This window comes from Phalacrocorax carbo, chromosome 7, assembly GCF_963921805.1.
Source record: "Phalacrocorax carbo chromosome 7, bPhaCar2.1, whole genome shotgun sequence".
Lineage (NCBI taxonomy): Eukaryota > Metazoa > Chordata > Aves > Suliformes > Phalacrocoracidae > Phalacrocorax > Phalacrocorax carbo.
The window spans coordinates 20,251,609-20,269,426 of NC_087519.1; the positions used below are offsets into that span (position 1 = coordinate 20,251,609).

At 36.6% G+C, this 17,818-nt stretch overlaps 1 protein-coding gene across 10 annotated transcripts in view; it reads right to left on the reverse strand.

Moving 5' to 3' along the window:
• The window catches only part of HERC1 (HECT and RLD domain containing E3 ubiquitin protein ligase family member 1), a 118,270-nt gene that overhangs the window by 15,475 nt on the left and 84,977 nt on the right, over positions 1 to 17,818 (reverse strand). For 8 of the 10 annotated variants that reach the window (XM_064456679.1, XM_064456678.1, XM_064456685.1 and 5 more), the window contains exons 45-63: positions 17,270 to 17,538; positions 16,704 to 16,756; positions 15,262 to 15,462; positions 14,490 to 14,664; positions 13,562 to 13,832; positions 12,538 to 12,751; positions 11,518 to 11,774; positions 10,842 to 10,969; positions 8,942 to 9,069; positions 7,539 to 7,739; positions 6,559 to 6,689; positions 5,363 to 5,562; positions 4,764 to 4,878; positions 4,109 to 4,255; positions 3,481 to 3,582; positions 2,276 to 2,449; positions 1,666 to 1,959; positions 830 to 895; positions 583 to 708 (exon numbers count right to left, since the gene is read on the reverse strand). In XM_064456679.1, the coding sequence (XP_064312749.1) occupies positions 583 to 708; positions 830 to 895; positions 1,666 to 1,959; positions 2,276 to 2,449; positions 3,481 to 3,582; positions 4,109 to 4,255; positions 4,764 to 4,878; positions 5,363 to 5,562; positions 6,559 to 6,689; positions 7,539 to 7,739; positions 8,942 to 9,069; positions 10,842 to 10,969; positions 11,518 to 11,774; positions 12,538 to 12,751; positions 13,562 to 13,832; positions 14,490 to 14,664; positions 15,262 to 15,462; positions 16,704 to 16,756; positions 17,270 to 17,538 (3,252 nt within the window). The remainder of the gene's footprint in view (positions 1 to 582; positions 709 to 829; positions 896 to 1,665; positions 1,960 to 2,275; positions 2,450 to 3,480; positions 3,583 to 4,108; positions 4,256 to 4,763; positions 4,879 to 5,362; positions 5,563 to 6,558; positions 6,690 to 7,538; positions 7,740 to 8,941; positions 9,070 to 10,841; positions 10,970 to 11,517; positions 11,775 to 12,537; positions 12,752 to 13,561; positions 13,833 to 14,489; positions 14,665 to 15,261; positions 15,463 to 16,703; positions 16,757 to 17,269; positions 17,539 to 17,818) is intronic. The other 2 variants (XM_064456682.1, XM_064456686.1) reach the window with 2 other exon arrangements.

The window sequence follows — 17,818 nt, forward strand, 5'->3', positions numbered from 1 at the left end:
ACTAGAGTATTGTGTCCAGTTTTGGGCCCCCCAGTTTAAGAAGGACAGGGAACTGCTTGAACAAGTCCAGCAGAGAGCTACCAAGATGATCAAGGGACTGGAGAGCATCTCCCTTATGAGGAAAGGCTGAGAGACTTGGGTTTGCTCAGCCTGGAGAAGAGGAGACTGAGGGGGGGTCTCATCAATACCTGTAAATATCTAAAGGGTGGGTGTCAGGATGATGTGACTGGACTCTTTTCAGTGGCGTCCAATGACAGGAGAAGGGGCAATGGGCACAAGTTGGAACACAGGAAGTTCCACCTCAATATGAGCAGAAACTTCTTTACTGTGAGGGTGACAGAGCAGTGGAACGGGCTGCCCAGGGAGGTTGTGGAGTCTCCTTCCCTGGAAACATTCACAATCCACCTGGAGATGGTCCTGTGCCCTCTGCTCTACGTGTCCCTGCACAAGCTGAGGGGTTGGATGAGATGATCTCTAGAGGTCCCTTCCAACCCCTACCATTCTGTAAATCTGACAAACTGTATAAACAATACATGCTAAATTGTTAAAAACAGAAGCACATGACTGTTTTTGTATGTTCACCTGCTGAGCCTGAGAGAATGAAGGTGCTGCTACTGGTATCATGACATTTCTACCAGCTTCTGCTAACTGTCCATGTCTTCCTGCTCCCCACAGATACACGTCACATTTGCCTCCCAAGTGCCAATCCTATTGAATAGCATGAAAGAAAGCTTCAGAACAAGAATACTTCCAATAGCTTACAATGTTTTAAAAAAAAGATTAAAAATTTTAAAAAACCACAAACCACCAAACCATCAAGTTTACTAACCTCTGGCCTTGACGTTGCCCAAGACATTATCTGCTCATCCATACCATTGATCCATTTACTGTTATCCTACAGAACAAAAGCCAGTCACCACATTCAGTTCAAGACATGCACATTATTTTGCTGTTACATATATATATTTTCCTTTCTAAGAACAATATTGACATTCAAATTATTCTAAACAGTATAGCAGCAGCAATGAATGTGTGCAGACTCAAATACTTTATTGTCATCCATAGGCCAAGTTTATTTCGTTACTACAACTATCTACCAATGGCACTGCTATCCATGGCCTGCAATGAAAATAAAAAAAAACACCAAACAAAATTAATGATGAAATAATCTTTTCCTGTTTACTGATGCTTAAGGCTTTTTGAAGTTTTAATTGCAAACATTGGCTTAAAATGTTATAAGCTTGCTGATAAGGAAATCTCAATCTGAAATTTCTATTTTGGTTTAAGCATCATAACAAGTCATAAAGACAACTGACACTAGCAAAATAATACGGTGTAGAAATGTGCCAAAATGTTACTCTAAAAATAGCACTGTAAAGCTCTACATTTCTTGCTTCTATCCCATATGAAAATTACTGTCATAGTTTTGGGTTGTTTTTTGTTTTGTTTTGTTTTTTAATAGGCAACTGACTTGTGCTCAGGAGTACACACACAGGAGCAATCTTTAGAGTGTATTCCAACAGTTAATTAAAAAATAACCTTACGTTTATTGCTGGTGCTTATGTTCATGCATATAATTTTTCATAGTTCAGAGATGTTAACTGCATCATACCATATGCTCAATAACAACATGCTTCACTGTTGACACAGTATAGCACATTTTACCATTAGGAGAGTAAGCTCATCCTCTGGAACAGGCTCCAGGTCTGGAACAGTAAAGGATTCTGGGAACTGTGCTCCCTTGGCCAGGGCTTCAGCAGCTTTTATGGTAGCAGAGAAACACTCCAGCCAGGCCCATTCAGTGGGATTCCAGGCTGAAGGATCAGGGAGGCAGTTCTGGTGATGAGGTGGTACTGGTGGATTGCACAAGAGCTGATCTAGGTGAAGACCCACAGCGAGCGATGCCAAGCACTGCATATAAGGACTATGAACAAGCTGGTCTCCACAAACAACATGGGGCTAAAGGTGAGGGGAGTGGGAGAAAGAAATTGAATATGCAAAGTTAGAAATCTATATTAATCAACTCAGAAATGCCTTCCTTCAAAGCTAGTCCTGTAGAAAAACACCTTCCTCCATGCTTAATCAAAGTTTTTCCGATATTTTAAATATTCTCAAATTAGAAGACTACTAGCTTTGATAATACTGAAAGACAGTCACAAACAGGATGTAGGAAAGTCCTCTGGGTCTGTGTGGTGAAAGGCTGGAACCAGCTGAGATTCAAACAGCGACCTCACGTCAGACATTGATTTTAAATGTTTGCATTAGCTCTTCTTACCTTTTCGTAAGCATACTGTTCCTGAAGCATTATTGGCAAACGTTCCAAGAAAGCTCGCATGCAAGGAGCCATATTTAATCCCAGAACTCCTTGCTGTTTCAATGCAGTCCTACATGTTGCAAGGACGTGATTGGAAGATATCCATTCTGATGTACAGTTCACTACCAACACATCCTGTTTAATAGCAGTCACAAGACACATTAAAAATTAAAAATTCATAAAGCAGGATTATTCAGCTCCATTGATTTATCACCAATTATCTTAGTTTCCATAGGGGCCAGAAAACACACAAGCTTGAACATTTTTGTCTCTGTTGGTGAATAACCTGCTGACAATCCTATGGAGTAGCCATCTCCTTTTGCCACTTCCTCACATTTCCGCAGCAATACTGCAATTATCACTCCAGGAAAGAATACAAATACAACAATAAGCAGAGTTCATTTCAGTGAATGCTGTAACCTTAGCTTAGTATTTAGTGTAAGATTAACCTTAGTTAAGGATTTGCCTTGTAATATAACCTTTGATATTAGGTCTGAATTCAGAAGAGACTTTCAAAGAATCACAGACTACTTAGAACCACATGCAGCATGACTCCACTAACAGGAGTCATTACTTGCGCCACATGTATCTTCATTCACAAAAAATACCATCTTTTGGAATAATCAACTGTTACGAAACTTCTGTTCAGATGCCAGCAGTTCCTGGCTGGAAACATCGAAATAAATTCTGCTGCTCCTTAAAAATTTCTGAGGTTGAGGCTGCTTTAGATTAAGTTATATCACTGAAGTATCTTCTTTGCTGAGGGAAATGAAACATTTCTTTATGCTGCATAATGGGAAAAAAAAAAATCTGTCTTCTGCCTATTTTTGTTGTCCATTTATGGCTGCTGCCATTAAACATGTAAGCTGATGTAACTAGTGTGCAGCATCCTTTATAACCACCAGCTCAGAAGGATTTCACCCTCCCCCTGCAAATTAAACATGGGATACTATTAAAAAAACCTAGTCTTTTTAGGGTCAAGTGATAGTTGAAAGCCAAAACAATGTGTCTTGAAAATATAACACAGTTAGATAGAATTTTCTATCTGCGTATTTCTAAAAAAAATTGAAATAAATTAAAAAAAAAAAAGAAAAACAAAGACAGACAAGTGGCATTTTCTTTTAGTAAAAAATTTGAAAGAATATTACTTTAGCACATAGTGTCACCTTTGATCTGTTAGAGCAAGCAGCTACTCCAACTTCAGGTATCCATACTGCAGTCTGAATAGCTCCAGAACCTATCACAACACTCTGTAACACTGAGCCATCCTAAGGAAAGAAGTGTTTTGAGTCAGTGTGTATACAAAGCTACTTTTCTGTTTAAATGCATACAATCACATTCCTAAGGGACAATATTCTCCCAAACTGTTCAATAACTATATAAAAACTGAAATGTTCATACTAAAAGCAAGAAAACATCTAGCGTTTTTATCATACTAAGGAGATAACTAAGGAGATAATCCACATAATCTGATTCTTGGAAAAGGTCTCAAAGTAAAAGAATCTTGCTCCCAACTATGAAGATAGAGTGGCTAGTCTGCAAAGCCTAACTAACATGACCAAGCTGACAGCATTAATCAATAGAACCATAAAATATAAAATACTTCCATGTTAAGTACAATTGCATTTTATATTTTATTATTTATAATTTTATTCTGTTATTTTACACGATGCTTTCTCTAATGTTTCTAACATACTGGGAGGGGGGGGAAGAAAGCTAGTTCGATGCCTTGTCCATTTTAGATACTCATACTAAAAAAAAAAAACAAACATGCCACATCAGAGATGATCTTACCCGTAAAGACCAAATATTCATGAGACCACCAAGTCCACCAGACACTAATGCGAGTCCATCAGGACTGAATGCAACAGTCCGAACAGGAGTAATATGTCCTCTTAGTTGAAATACATACTTGACTTCTACTGCTTTTCTGTATCCATCCTGCAAATTATTTCATGATGGAACATTGTGAACTATTTTCAGAAAACAGAATAGCATAATGGCTTCTATATTCTGCAATAAATACTGATCATCTGCAGAGACGGGGTAATTTCCATAAGATATGGAAAAAGACCAATACTGTGATCATATTTTGTAAATATCTTTATCACATTATCTCTTCTCCTGTTACAAAATGCCACCAACATTAAAGGCCACATTACGATTTACGTAGGTGAAATGAATCTTAATTTTATCTACAAACAGTTTTAAAGTCTTATTAAATTCTAGTAGAAATTTAACGCCAAATAGAATTCATCTAAACCTGTGGTTTTTCATTTCCTGTTCTGAAAATTCCTACACATATACAAACACAGTATAAACTTTTTAGCAAATGTCTTCTCTCAGGAAATATTGAGATTCAAGTAACTTGCTCACACTCTCCTCCTCCCTCTATTTCGGAACGAGCAAAGAGAATTAATTTCTTAGACACCAAGTTTACTCCTTTTACCTTAGCACTTGCTTCTTGGTCCCACCATCCTTCTGAGCAAGTTGAGGTGGACTGCAGTGTGACTACTACGTCCTGGGGAACAGTCCAGACACACACCAAACCATTGTGGCATCCTCTAAAGGAAGGCAGGATAAATCAGAAAAACAAAGTAAAGGTATTAACTAACAAAGTATCAGTGGCCTGGTATTAAAATATCAGTAGTCTTCACCACCTTCCCATAAAACTATATTGTATCAATTAATCTGAAGTGGAAAGGCAAGTTCCCAATGGATAAATGCATTTTTTCCCTATTCCCCTACCCCTTAGCTTTTCAATTTCTACTAACATCATATTGTCAGCAAAAAAAAATTTGGATGCAACAAAAACATTTCAAGCAAGACCACCACACACAGGTGTCATGGCATCGAAAACACAGCTGGTATCATGACTAGAGCCACTCTTTCCATTTGAATTCTGAAGCCTTATGGATCTCATGACAACTGGCTTACTGAATTTATGTTATTTAAAATAAGGACAAAACTCATCTTTGCTCTGGACACTGAAGACTGGTAGAAAAGACTGCAAAAGAGCTATAAAAACATTTTAAAAATATTACATACGTAGCTAGTAAGAGCTGCAACTTGGGTCCTTTCCCCGGAAGAGCACACCAGGCAATGGCATTCACGAGAGCTGGATGGGACAGTGAATGCAGATGTCTCCAACATCCTCCCATATATCCCCAGAGTTTCACTGTTTCTTCTTTGGCACACGTGAGGAGAATCTTACCAGTTGGATCCCACTTCATACTAATAATCATATCCTATTGGTTTAAAAAAATTAAAAGTTGGTATGAAGTAACACAGTAAGAATAGAGAAAATTTAATTCTCAGAGCTAATGTAATGTTTAATTATTAGTAACAAAGAACATTTTGTTCTCAAATAAATCATTACAGAGATAGTTGCAATTACGAAATCATAACAAATACTTTTCAGAACTGTCAAATTAAAATAAAATCCTGAGAGGAACTAAAGGGAAAGCATAGAGAAAAAAATGTTCTCCTCTCATTGCACACCTTTCTTGATTCCCTCCCCCCAAGATGATGATTATTTTTCCTTCTTTTTTATATTATGAAATTGTAGTATGAATTACCTTAATGGTACGTGGTTCATAAACATATCAGGCAATGAGCCAGGTGTACGATTGAGTCTAACTGAGGTAGGAAAGGAGAACAGCCCATAGTGGAAAAGGCAAGTATAGTTTTATTGTCACAGCACGCTCACTGCTGTGACTACCACGCTTTAAATACCAAGACCAGTTCGTGGAAGCACTCAAGATGCTTTTACTACACCTACACTTGAGGAATTCTCCTCTTAGCCTAACAAACCATTTATGGACTATTAGTGACTTACATTTGCGGATGCATATTTAGAAAAACATCCTCTACTTTGCACAGGAACTTCAGCTTCACACAAACATGTGACATAACCAAAATTAAAATTTATTATAAGCACTTTTACAAAATAAAAGAACTACAGTCTTTTAAATCTAGACATTCATACCTGTGTCCTTACTACACTTCTGTCACTATATGTACATACATTTCACAATCTCTCATAGCAAAAAAAAAATCTATACTTTTTTTTTAATTTGGTAGACTGTTCCTTTAAAATATATTGTGTTTATTATGCGTATCAGAAATAGGTATGTGTTCTTAGAATAATCTGCTCTTGACTTTATAAATAGCTTTCAAATACAGAAAACAGCTTAAACAGATCATCACCTACAAAAATTATACATTAGTTTTAAAAAGACTACCTTATGTGCATCAACTAGAACGATGCCTCCTTTTTCAAGTGGTTCCTTTGTTCCTATTAGCAATTTTCCATCTGAATAGCCTACTGCAAATGGTCTGTCTTCGCTGAACCAGGCAAGGCATGTGACATACACTATGTAAACAGACAACACAAAAATTGATTAAACTAAACTGAACTTCACTCCTGCCAATGAGGTTTCTGCAGTGCAATTGGCTAAAATATGAAGAGCATAACAACTTTCCCCCCACACCTTTGGTCTGAAATTTTTCCCGAATTTGTACGGTAAAGTTAAAACTGAGTACAACTGCTGTTGAGATTATTTTTTAATAGTTTTTTAATTCTTCTTTTTCTTAGAATAACTGAATTTATATTCCTGACATGGTAAAAAGAACTATGCTAGGGCAAAGAAAAAAAGCTGACTGAATCCTATACACGTATCTGAAATAGGGACGCCTCTAGGAAAAGCACTGAAAACAACCGAAGCCTTTCTTAGTACACAGATATTGCCTCACTTGATTCTACCAAAAAATCTGCAAATTTCCTGAAGAAGTAATATGTAAAACCACACATTGCTACCAAAGATGTGCTTATGTCCCCATGGACTAGAACTACAAAGGAAAAATGGCAACAATTCAGAAACTCAAATGACACTGACTACATGCTATAGACAGAGCAGACACTGCAGAGAATCTATATTGATTTTATATGATGGTAAGGAATGTCAGGATTTGACTAGGGTGCAACAAACTGTTTGCCTCTGCTGTAGGGAAATCAGGGTGCAGATGGAGATCCCACAGACTTTTTTCCTCCCATGAATGCAAGTGAATTATGCCTGCAGTTAAAGTACCAGAAGTCATATCCCGTGAACAATACTACTACTACTACTACTAAAAAAGAGATTATATACTTGCTTAATAAAAAAAAAGGGGGGTATGTGTTAATTATTTTAATTCCTACTTAAATACTGATACAGTCACCTACCATCCTTTCTGTAGCAGTGTTCCAGTTCTAGCCGGTGCATGGTTGAAACATCTACAACTTCAATAAGACCAAGAGATCCATCCATACGACCAATTAACAACAACTCTGGAGCATCTCCTGTCCATACTGCAGCTGGCCCTTCTTCTGGCCAAGCTAGAGCAGATACCCAGTGAGGCTGAAGATCTAATAATCCTTTTCCTCCTAGGAGCCCAAAAAGTCTTTTAAAACTTTGTCTTCATAAAGAAAACAACAAAAATACTTCCCATGGGAAAATATCAAGAGATTCTATTCAGAGCTAAGATATACTACAAATTCATATAAGTCACAAGCCTACGAAGCAATGGTCCACTAATCTATGCAGACACAAAACCTAGCTAACAAATCTCAATTATCAGTCAAGTTACATCTTTTTGTTGAGGAAGGAAGCTAAATTCTTCAGTACTCAGTAAATTTATACTTTTCCTGTGGACTGTCGGTTAACATGGGCAGAGTAACTGGTGATTTTCATGAGTGCAAAACAACAGAACAAAGTTTCGGAGATTACAAATGACAAAGGGATAAATAGTTTTCCTCTCATAGAAGTGCCAAAGGTGTTACGCTAGATTAGTCAATTACAGCTCAAACGACAGCAAAAATGTAAAAGAATCCACTTAGATGCTCACAAACTGAACCAAGGAATTGCAAAGTGCCTTCCCTGGATCAGGTTCAGTCCTCTCTGTCATAATGCAATCTCATAAAGTTAGCTAATTCATTTTACAGTATTTCTTCCCCAGGTGTCATACTTCCTTATAAAATATGAGATCACAATCCTTTGAACATTAGAAAGTTTGGGAAGTTATTCATGGCCAATTTATTTACATTTCTTCTTGTGCCAACACTATCCATTTGCTTACATAGCTGCTTTTTCTCCCTGGGCTTCTCCCAGAGTTTATCCTTCTAATGTATTTATTTATAAGCTTCCTCCTCCAAGACTCTTTTGTTCAAATAAATAAACCAAGCTCACTCATTCTACTCTTGTTAGAAGACAATTGCCTAGCAATCCTTCCCTCAGTCAATTTTCACATTCCCCCTGTTGCATGTAGAAAGGTAATTCTTGCAGACTATAAGAAGATAGTATTTACAGACAAAAATTGCTAAGAGTGATCAAGACTCACACCTAAACGCTTCTGACAAAATAAGGACTCATGCTGCTGAGTTTGCCACTGAATTAATTGTAAATCATAGGTCCACTTATGGTTAGTGCCTTCCTCTAAATAGGTTTACAAGATACTATGGAAGATGGTAGGCATTTAAAATGGAGAGCACACACAGTTAAGTACTTGGGTAAACAAATATTCAATAACTTAGCAGCTTCCCTAGAAATTTGTTGTATCATAAAGTGTCACTGGAAGCTAAGAGCATACCATTGACTTGCCATATGTTCACCATCTTTTCTGTAGCTCCAGCCAGATACTTGCCACTGATGCTCCAACAGACAAGAGACAAACTGAGGTCACTGGGTGATCCCAGACTTTCTTCAGAATCACCTTCCCTAGAAGAGAATAAAATAATGCAATTAAAAGAGGGCATTTTCTTTAAGCAGGCAGGAAAACATGAAATTTTTAATTATTATAGTACATTTCATTATCTGAGTTAAAATATACCATCACTGCAGATCTACATAATAAATTTATTTAAAACCACTTCAAATTACAGAATGAGACACCAGTTATATCCACAGTAAGACATCTGAAGTTACATTTCAACTAGAAAAGTAAGTTTAATTATCTTTAACTGTACCTATTCTTATCTCAAATTTAATATCTTTGGTGAGGGAAAAACTTTCTAGGAAGTCATGAAATGAAACAGAATAGCTTGGACAAAAGAAATTAAAGAGGTACATCTTGCTCTTAATTCTAGCTTAAACTCTTCCTCTTGTTACAATCTTGTTAAACTGTTCTAAAATTCTATTTTAAAGGTTTTTTTGCTAAGTATACCAGGACCAGTGGTATGTTTTATTGCCCTTAAAGTCACGCGCTTCAGAGTTTTTACTGATTTTAGTAACAGGAAAACGAAGGCTATAATATTGCCAGGATGCATATTGTAGGCCAAATATTGTATCACCCCTGTATTTTTGACGATTCAGCAGGCATACCTTTGGTGTGTTCTTATCTAAGCAGGAGACGTTTGTGAATACAGCAGCTAATGGGATGTTGTAACTATTATTAACAACATTAACTAACATAACACATATAATAATATTAACATAAAAAGCTAACATAACAGGTAGTAATACTGTATCAGGGAACAGTAATCTGGTAGTATTTAAATAATGTTCTTCTGAACTCAGAAAAACAAAAAGTATTCTCTCAGAAAGAGGAGATAAGTCTATCAGAAAGAAGGGATAATGCATTTTCACCTGCTCATCTCTAAGGGTTAAAAAAATTAATTCTACCTTTAAAGATGAATTGGCACTTACCCACAGCAATAAAGAATACAAATAGAATTGTGTTGCATTTTTATTTGAAGTCATTATTGAGATTGTTATCAATGAAGCCTATTATAGTGCTGAATTCTGAATCTACTGTACAGGAAGCACACTCTTCTGCCACATGAAAAATACGTCTCTGTTAAAGTATGATGCTGCTCATTCACAACCCACCTGGAGATGGTCCTGTGCCCTCTGCTCTACATGTACCTGCTCAAGCGGGGGGTGGATGAGATCATCTCCAGACCTCTCTTCCAACCCCTATCAGTCTGTGATTCTTCATTCTCCTGAGTTAAACTCACCTAAGCTGTACTAAAGATTTTTTTCTTTATTAGATTTTATTCTTTTCTTTTTCTTTTTTGGACACATCCAAACGATACAAAAGTACTTCCCAGACACTCTCATGGAGGATAATTACACTCAGTGCCTGAATCCCAGAAGGTACAATTTCTTTTTTCACACTTGACTTAAACCACCACACTTGTAATTACCATGTTAGACGTTAGAACTGTCCACTGGAACCCACTGAAGGGATATTCACATTTTTTTTCACATGACAGTCCCTTACAGTTTTTATTTTACCCATTTCTTGTTATATGAATCTTTAAACAGCTGTAACACAGTCTCTTTGTATTGACTATTACCAGCTTGATACTTAAGTTCTGTTTTCAGTTTTAAGCTATTTAATTTACTCTGCATGCATAAAGACAGCAACAGTCCCAGAGAAAAAATGAGAGGAAGTCTGGGCAGGAGATATTGCAGGGCTGCCTCTTCTAATTACGTTGCACAGTTACAGCTTAAATTCAATATCTGACTATCATAAAGAATCAACTTACAGCTTGTTGAGCACACACGTTTGCTGCAATGAATACTGCTTCTTTGTAACATTCCACACTCTTATGGTGCCATCATTTCCACTAGTTGCCAAAAGTCCCTTTTTATTGCACCAAACACATGTCATGACCTACAAATACCAAAGTAATCATGACAAAACTGAAATTTAGATCTGCATCTTAGATATGTTTGTTCACTAACATTAAGCAAACTTTAACCAATGGAACAGAGCATTAGCTAAAATATTGAAATACACTATAACAATCAAACAAGATATAATTTTCTACCTTTACGGTATTGCATACTGTAATTAAGCATGTTTATAAGGATGCTACACAAGCCACTATTACACAGAATATTTGACAAAGGCATTAACTACCATGATAGAAAAATTTATGCAAATTAAGATCTAGTCTAAGAAAAGATTTACAGTGTCTCTGCTGACTTCATGTACTGTGAGAACACTTCATGTCCCCTCTACTTGAAGCTGCAAAGAAGCTAAGCGTTTTTCTGCATCAGAGGTACCCTCAAGCAATACCTTACTTTATCACCAAAAGATTACTTCTTGTGGGAAACCATTTCAGTTAGTGTATTTGTAAAACAATAGTATTTTACTTTTTCTGTATTCTACAAAAGAGAGTATTAAAATTCATTCCATCTGGGAGAAATCATGCTTACCCTGTTTTGATGAGCTTCTAATTTTATGGAAGAACATTTTCGTAAGTCTCCCCCCATGTCAGCGAGGGTCTGAGGAATAGTTTGATTATCTCGATCATGTGCTGCAAGAGTTCGCACCAGCTGCTGAGCAGCCCACTGCCTATGTTGTGAAGATAACCTTGAAGAGAGGCAGCAAGCTGCTAGTGCATTAGCCAGCTCCAGAGGGCCTACAGCAGAAGGATCATAGGAAGGATGGGCATACAAATGGGCAATTAAACCTGCTTAAACAAAACAATGAGATGATGCCTATATGAGTACCAAACAGAATTACACAAATGGACACAGCATTAGCCATAATTTCCAGAAGAAAGAGATTAACAAACATAAGAACGTTGCAATCGTGTTAACTATTAGGAAAAAACCCACTCTTCTGATAATAAGCGAAAAATTATCCCCTTTAAAATTTCACAAAAAACCCTGAAGAATGTAATTACGAATAGTCTTATTCCCACCATATGGAAAATGGTTGTTCAAAGAGCTAGTGCTTTCTCAAGAGGAAAATGCCTCCTCTGACAGAGACAAGCTGCTGTCACTGCTATGTCCTTCCCTCCCTTTAACACAGCAATAGCCTGCTGCTGAGGCACAGCAGTTGCTTTTTGGCTCTCTGACCTCTCACAGCAGAGACAGCACAGCTTTTTGCATCAGAGGCAGAACAGTACTTCAGTGGCAGTAGTCAACTGTTACTCCCCTTAATTTCATTAGGTGGCACATCTGAAGCTGACTGTCTTAGCTGTATGGCTTTGAATACACACGCACATATTCAGATTTTTTTTCAAGTGGCAAAAGATACAACTATGTAATAAGATCATATTTCTAAGTAAAATTTGTTTAGTAAACTATAAGATTACTTCGATTAAAACAAGTTTTGCACATTTTTGAGATTATATTTATTTATACATTATTCTAGGAAGTCCCTCCTTAAATATAGATGAGGAATTGAAGATTTAATTATTAACATTTAAAACCAAAGCTACATCATACCTTTCTTTTCAATTTCTGCTTTATCATAATTTGGCCTCAGTTTGGCCCCTTTGTCTGCCAGCAATGCCACAAGTGCTTGAGTAACCACAAAATTCGGAGATGTGACAAGTTTGTTTTCTTCTGCAATTCCTCTTAAAAAGCTTGGCAAAAATTTTCGCTGAATTGGATCATCAACTGTTGTCAAGTTTACACCAGTTGCTGCAGAAATCAAATTCTAAAAATGAATAATTAAAGACAGTAAATAACCAGCACAAACAGAAAAATCCATTTTGGAACACATTTTTAGTTGAACAAATCATGCAGAGTTTTAAAGATCATGATTTTTTTTTTTTCCCCAGAAATTCTCAGTTCCCAACCACTTTTGTTTTAACAGGCAAAAATCATGTACAATATGGAATTTAAGTTTTCTGCCCTGGGTAATACCTGGGATTAAAGAAAAAAAAAAGTATCAAGTAACCAAGAATACCAGCAAGAAGTAAGGTGCTTATAGATCTCTTTATGAAGTTATTCACCTGATGATAGGATAAAAAGCAGTAACACATAATAAAATACATCATCCCATCCAACACTTATACTTCTCCACCGTTATATTTTCAGCTCAGAAGAACAAAAGAATTACTGATTGCTTAGAAGTCTCCTGATGCATATGAAATCCTGCTGCACGTCCACAGCTGTAGATCATCTCTCTCTAAATACAAACTATCTGTGCTCCACACAGATTCGTCTCAGTTAAAAAACCCAAAACTTTAACAGAAAAACCCCATCAATACAAAAAGCGCATCCATTTTTCTCCACTTGAAAACAGTAATCAGCAAAAAAATGTAAAGTTAGTTGATTTTTACCAACAATAAAAACACACCCTTGTGCAAAGACATAAACAAGAACTGTAAGGAGATCCTCAAACTGAGGGCAGTCTCATCACAGTTCAGATCATAAAAGCACAAATTATCAAGATGTACAAAATGGATTGCTTCATCTTGTAAGTAGTTTAATACAATAAATTAAGTTGAAATAACAGTCCTACCTGTGTACATAACTGTACCAGCAGTTTTGCAGCACTAGGAGTGTTTGATGCCAAACAGCCTACTGCTGTACTCAGATAGGCAAGACAAGATATAGGCTTGCTTGTTTTGCTGTGTATTCCTCTAGATCGCTCTGTTGAACTTGACACAGTGGATGGACTTGTGGACAGGCCTGCTCTCCCTGCTGCAGCGAGGCACATTAAACGAACCAAAGTTCTGATATCTGTTAATCCCAATGATTCAAGACCAGCTGCCAGGCTACAACTGGAACCACTGTCAAAAATTAATATAAATGCTCTTGGTTTTGTTAGGACATTTTAAAAGAAAGTTATGTTTAGATAAATCTGTGAACCATTAGTGAACACTGCCTGTTTGATTAGCTGGACATTGTTACCAGGGGGTGGGGCGGAGAAAGAGAACTAACTGAAGGTTCAGCCCTGAGTTTACCTGGAATCACTCATAAACAAAGTTACATACATAATTCATGTTTAGAGTTATGCTACAACAATATGCACATGTACATGTCATATCTCTGCGATGTCTTGATAGTTGCGTGGGTATCTTGTACAAAGCCAGTTTTTAAATCCTCATATCCCATCCACTCCTTCACTTCATCTTCTTTCCTCTGTTGCTTACCTCCACACTCTAATACTTGCCTTGAACAAAAACTCACTAACAAACACAGCATATTTATGTTCTGAATGGCTGATACTACTGAAGTCCACTTCCCATAAAAGATCTAGAAGTTTCTTTCATAAAGTTTGAAGATAGAGTTCAAAAGAACGAAGTCAACCAAACTTTTTCTCTTAATGTAAGTACACAAAATGAGAATCACTTTCCCAAATAGCTTAAAACTGCATCGCTATCAAAAATAGCTTGACAACTGGTTCCAAATGGAAAGGTGGAATTGTTGCCAAGGGTGCCACAAACCTGACAGACAAAAGCGAGAGTGCTCTCATAACCATAGTTCTTGCAAGGAGGACTTGGGCTGCCGCTGTCACTCTTCTTAGAGCCATAACACGGTCATGTGGATTTATTAGGGCAGCTGCTTGTTCTCCTAAGGTTATCCTGCCAGAAGAACTTTTTTCTATAGAGCCGTGGCAGCCTTGGAAATAATGATGATTTGTGTTAGTGTTTAAAGAAAAACAAAATATTAACACAGAAGATGCACAGAAGCAAATTTGGCCTAAGTTTACAAATTACTTATTAATTTTTCAACATTTCACACATACAGAACTATATGGATAACAACCGAGAGGAAAATACACTCCATAATTTAATTATTCTTATTTTCAAAGATAGATGAGCAGAACTCGACAATACTCAAATTGATGTTAATTCCTCTGTTTCCCTTTTCCATTAGAGGGGCCTACAAACTTACATATTGATCCTGCATTTCAGTAAGTCCCAACTGAAATCCATGAATCCATCTCTGAGTTCTGTAAAACATGCTACTGCCTCCCACTGTAGGACTACAGTCAGAGTTTTATTAGTAAATCAAAGTTTCAAGCCTCCTGCCAACATAAATGCCTCACACTCCTCTCCCTAACTCCCCTATAACAAAAGGACAATTTAGAACCCTGTCTTCACTTCCTTATGGTGGGAGGCAGGAAAGACTGTCAAAATATTTCTGCTTTGCACCTATAAAATCACACCAAAGGGGAGGTATTTGTTCTTAGAATGAAACTCATTTCAAATCTACCTATTTGCATCAATGTTTCTTCCATACTGTTGGTGGCTGTCACCATTGCAACTGAAGCACCCAGAGGGTCACTGTCAGGGAACTGTACGGGTTCAGGTACAATACGTCGATCGTTTAACCCAAGAGGTCCAGCCAGTAATTCAAACTCCTCTTCTCCTGTCAGCTTTTCATCTTCATCTACATCTAACATATCCCAGTCTTCTAGAATTGGAGAAATATAATTAGACTTGATTACAAAAGCTAAAATATTAAATAATTTCAATTAATTTAAAAACCAATGCAGGGTATAAAATGTAGATTGTAATCTGCAACATAGTAGTCTTTAAAACTCATCTTCTAATGTTGACATAGATACAACATAGTAAATCAGAAAAACAAAACCCTGCTCTTGCCCCTCTCTCCATTAAATTTATTTTTATTTCTACTGCAGAGACATTTCATGGAAGATTCTCTGAAGCATCAAACTAGCTGTTTTTTTTTTTAAACACAGTGATGAGAGATCATCACATCTAGCATAAGACAACTTGAAAACCCAGAATATAATGAAAAGTGTAGATACAGTTGTGCTGTAAGCCATGATAACAGGTGCACATTCTAAAGGACTCAATAGTAAAGAAAGATACTAGCAATTTCTGGTCTTGCTATTTATCAAAAAAGTATGTATGAGTTCTTAGATCATAATTGTACACCCAGGCCTTTGTTTTTGCTTCCCAGGGCCAGGGCAGGGGCGGGAGAAGCACCATAATTGCAATTCACTTCCCAACCATTTACACAGAAGTCAACTTACATTTACCAATCCTTCCCACTCTATCTCACTCCCCATACAGTATAATCTGAACACCACTTATCTACTGGAAGATGGATTTGCTGTTAAGATCTAGAGCACTCATTTACTCTTAAAATAGACAAATGTGGTAGATCTTACAATTGTGATCATACAAGCTACAGAAAGGCCCAGAATCAAAGAATCATCTGTGAAAGGTTTTCTACAATCACTAAAAATAACCTGTTCAGAGTGAAAGCCATCCTCAGGACACTCTCAGCTAGTACAAAGGTGGAAAAAGGAAGAATAAGCCTAGTGGCAGACTTTTGCGACTCTAACTTATGCTAATTAACTTCACACCTGAAGAAATGTATGTGAACATAAGGCTCTATGTGTGCTGTTCTGGATATAACATCTACCCACAGTATCTTATCCCCCGAAGTTAAATATTTGCCCTTTCAGCTACTTAGATGAAAGACACAGGAAAAAATGCCACTGATTTTTTTTCCCATTTGAACTAAAAAAAATATTAAAATACTACATCTAGTCTGAAGATTTTAAAATATACCTTCATGTACAGTTTCATGACAAGTTTATTTGCGTGTAAGTACCTTTATGAAAAAATAAAACACTGTGCAAGTGTAAAGTATTTAATGTATTCAGCAACTTAAAAACATACCTTCATAGACACTGTCTTGTTTACCTATTAAATCAGGAGCCTGGCCTTTGTACCTGTTTGAAAAAAAAAAAAAGAAAATAACTAAACAAATCTAATAATTTTCATATATGCATAATAATTTTAAACTTGTTTACTATTAAGTTACTTTACTGCTAGGTCAATGTATATATGATTTCTGGAAATGGCTCATAACAGAGAGATAAATAAAGGGGCTTCTGAAAGTGTCTGTGGAGGGGGGAAGCATTTTACAATAATGATACAAGAAAGGCCCATAAAAAAACCCACTGGAATTGTGAGACAAAACTGAAAATGGAAGTTTTCAAACGTCAACAACACCCCTAGAAATAATTATTTGTTTTTAATTTAAAAAATAGAAATATCAAGACCTTTTTTCTAAATATGCATTTGTTGAATACAGAGAATGATTTTTAAGCCTCAGTTAAAATAAAGACAAATTCTGCTGGGAATTTTAAATTCTTCATTCAAATTCTTAAAATGCTGATGCTAGTGAACATTTTAAAGTTCTTTCTTTACACAGAGTATTCCAACAACTTGCACTTCTGTACCTTTCAGAAGTTGACATTTTAGATTTACTCTTCAGGGCTAAGTATTTCTCTCTGCAGATGCCGCACAATAAATAGTAAGGATTTCCACTTCCACATTCGCCACCAAACCATCCATCTACATAAGAACCATTGCTACGATAGCCCTGGCGATTTGCACTACGACCACAGCCTGGGTGGTTTCTTTTCATGTGTTGATTGAAGCTGACAACACTGGATTCACACAGTTCACAAACCACTACTTCTTCTCTGTCTTCAGATTCACAAACATGCTGCACAGTAAGATTTTCATATGTTATTTGTACAGAATAAATATCTTCATATTAAGAAAACAAATAGGCAATATTCTTAGGTGGATGTTCCTGCCCATTTCTGTTACTCACACAGAGTAATATTTATATGGTTAACTTTCACAAAAGCAAAGCAGAAATAGACAATTTATGACATAACGAAAAGCAGAGCATCTCAGAACAGGAAAAATATTTGGAAGTAAGGTTTCAGAGGATAAGATTTTCCTATTTCATTCCACACCTGACTCAAAATTATTGACAG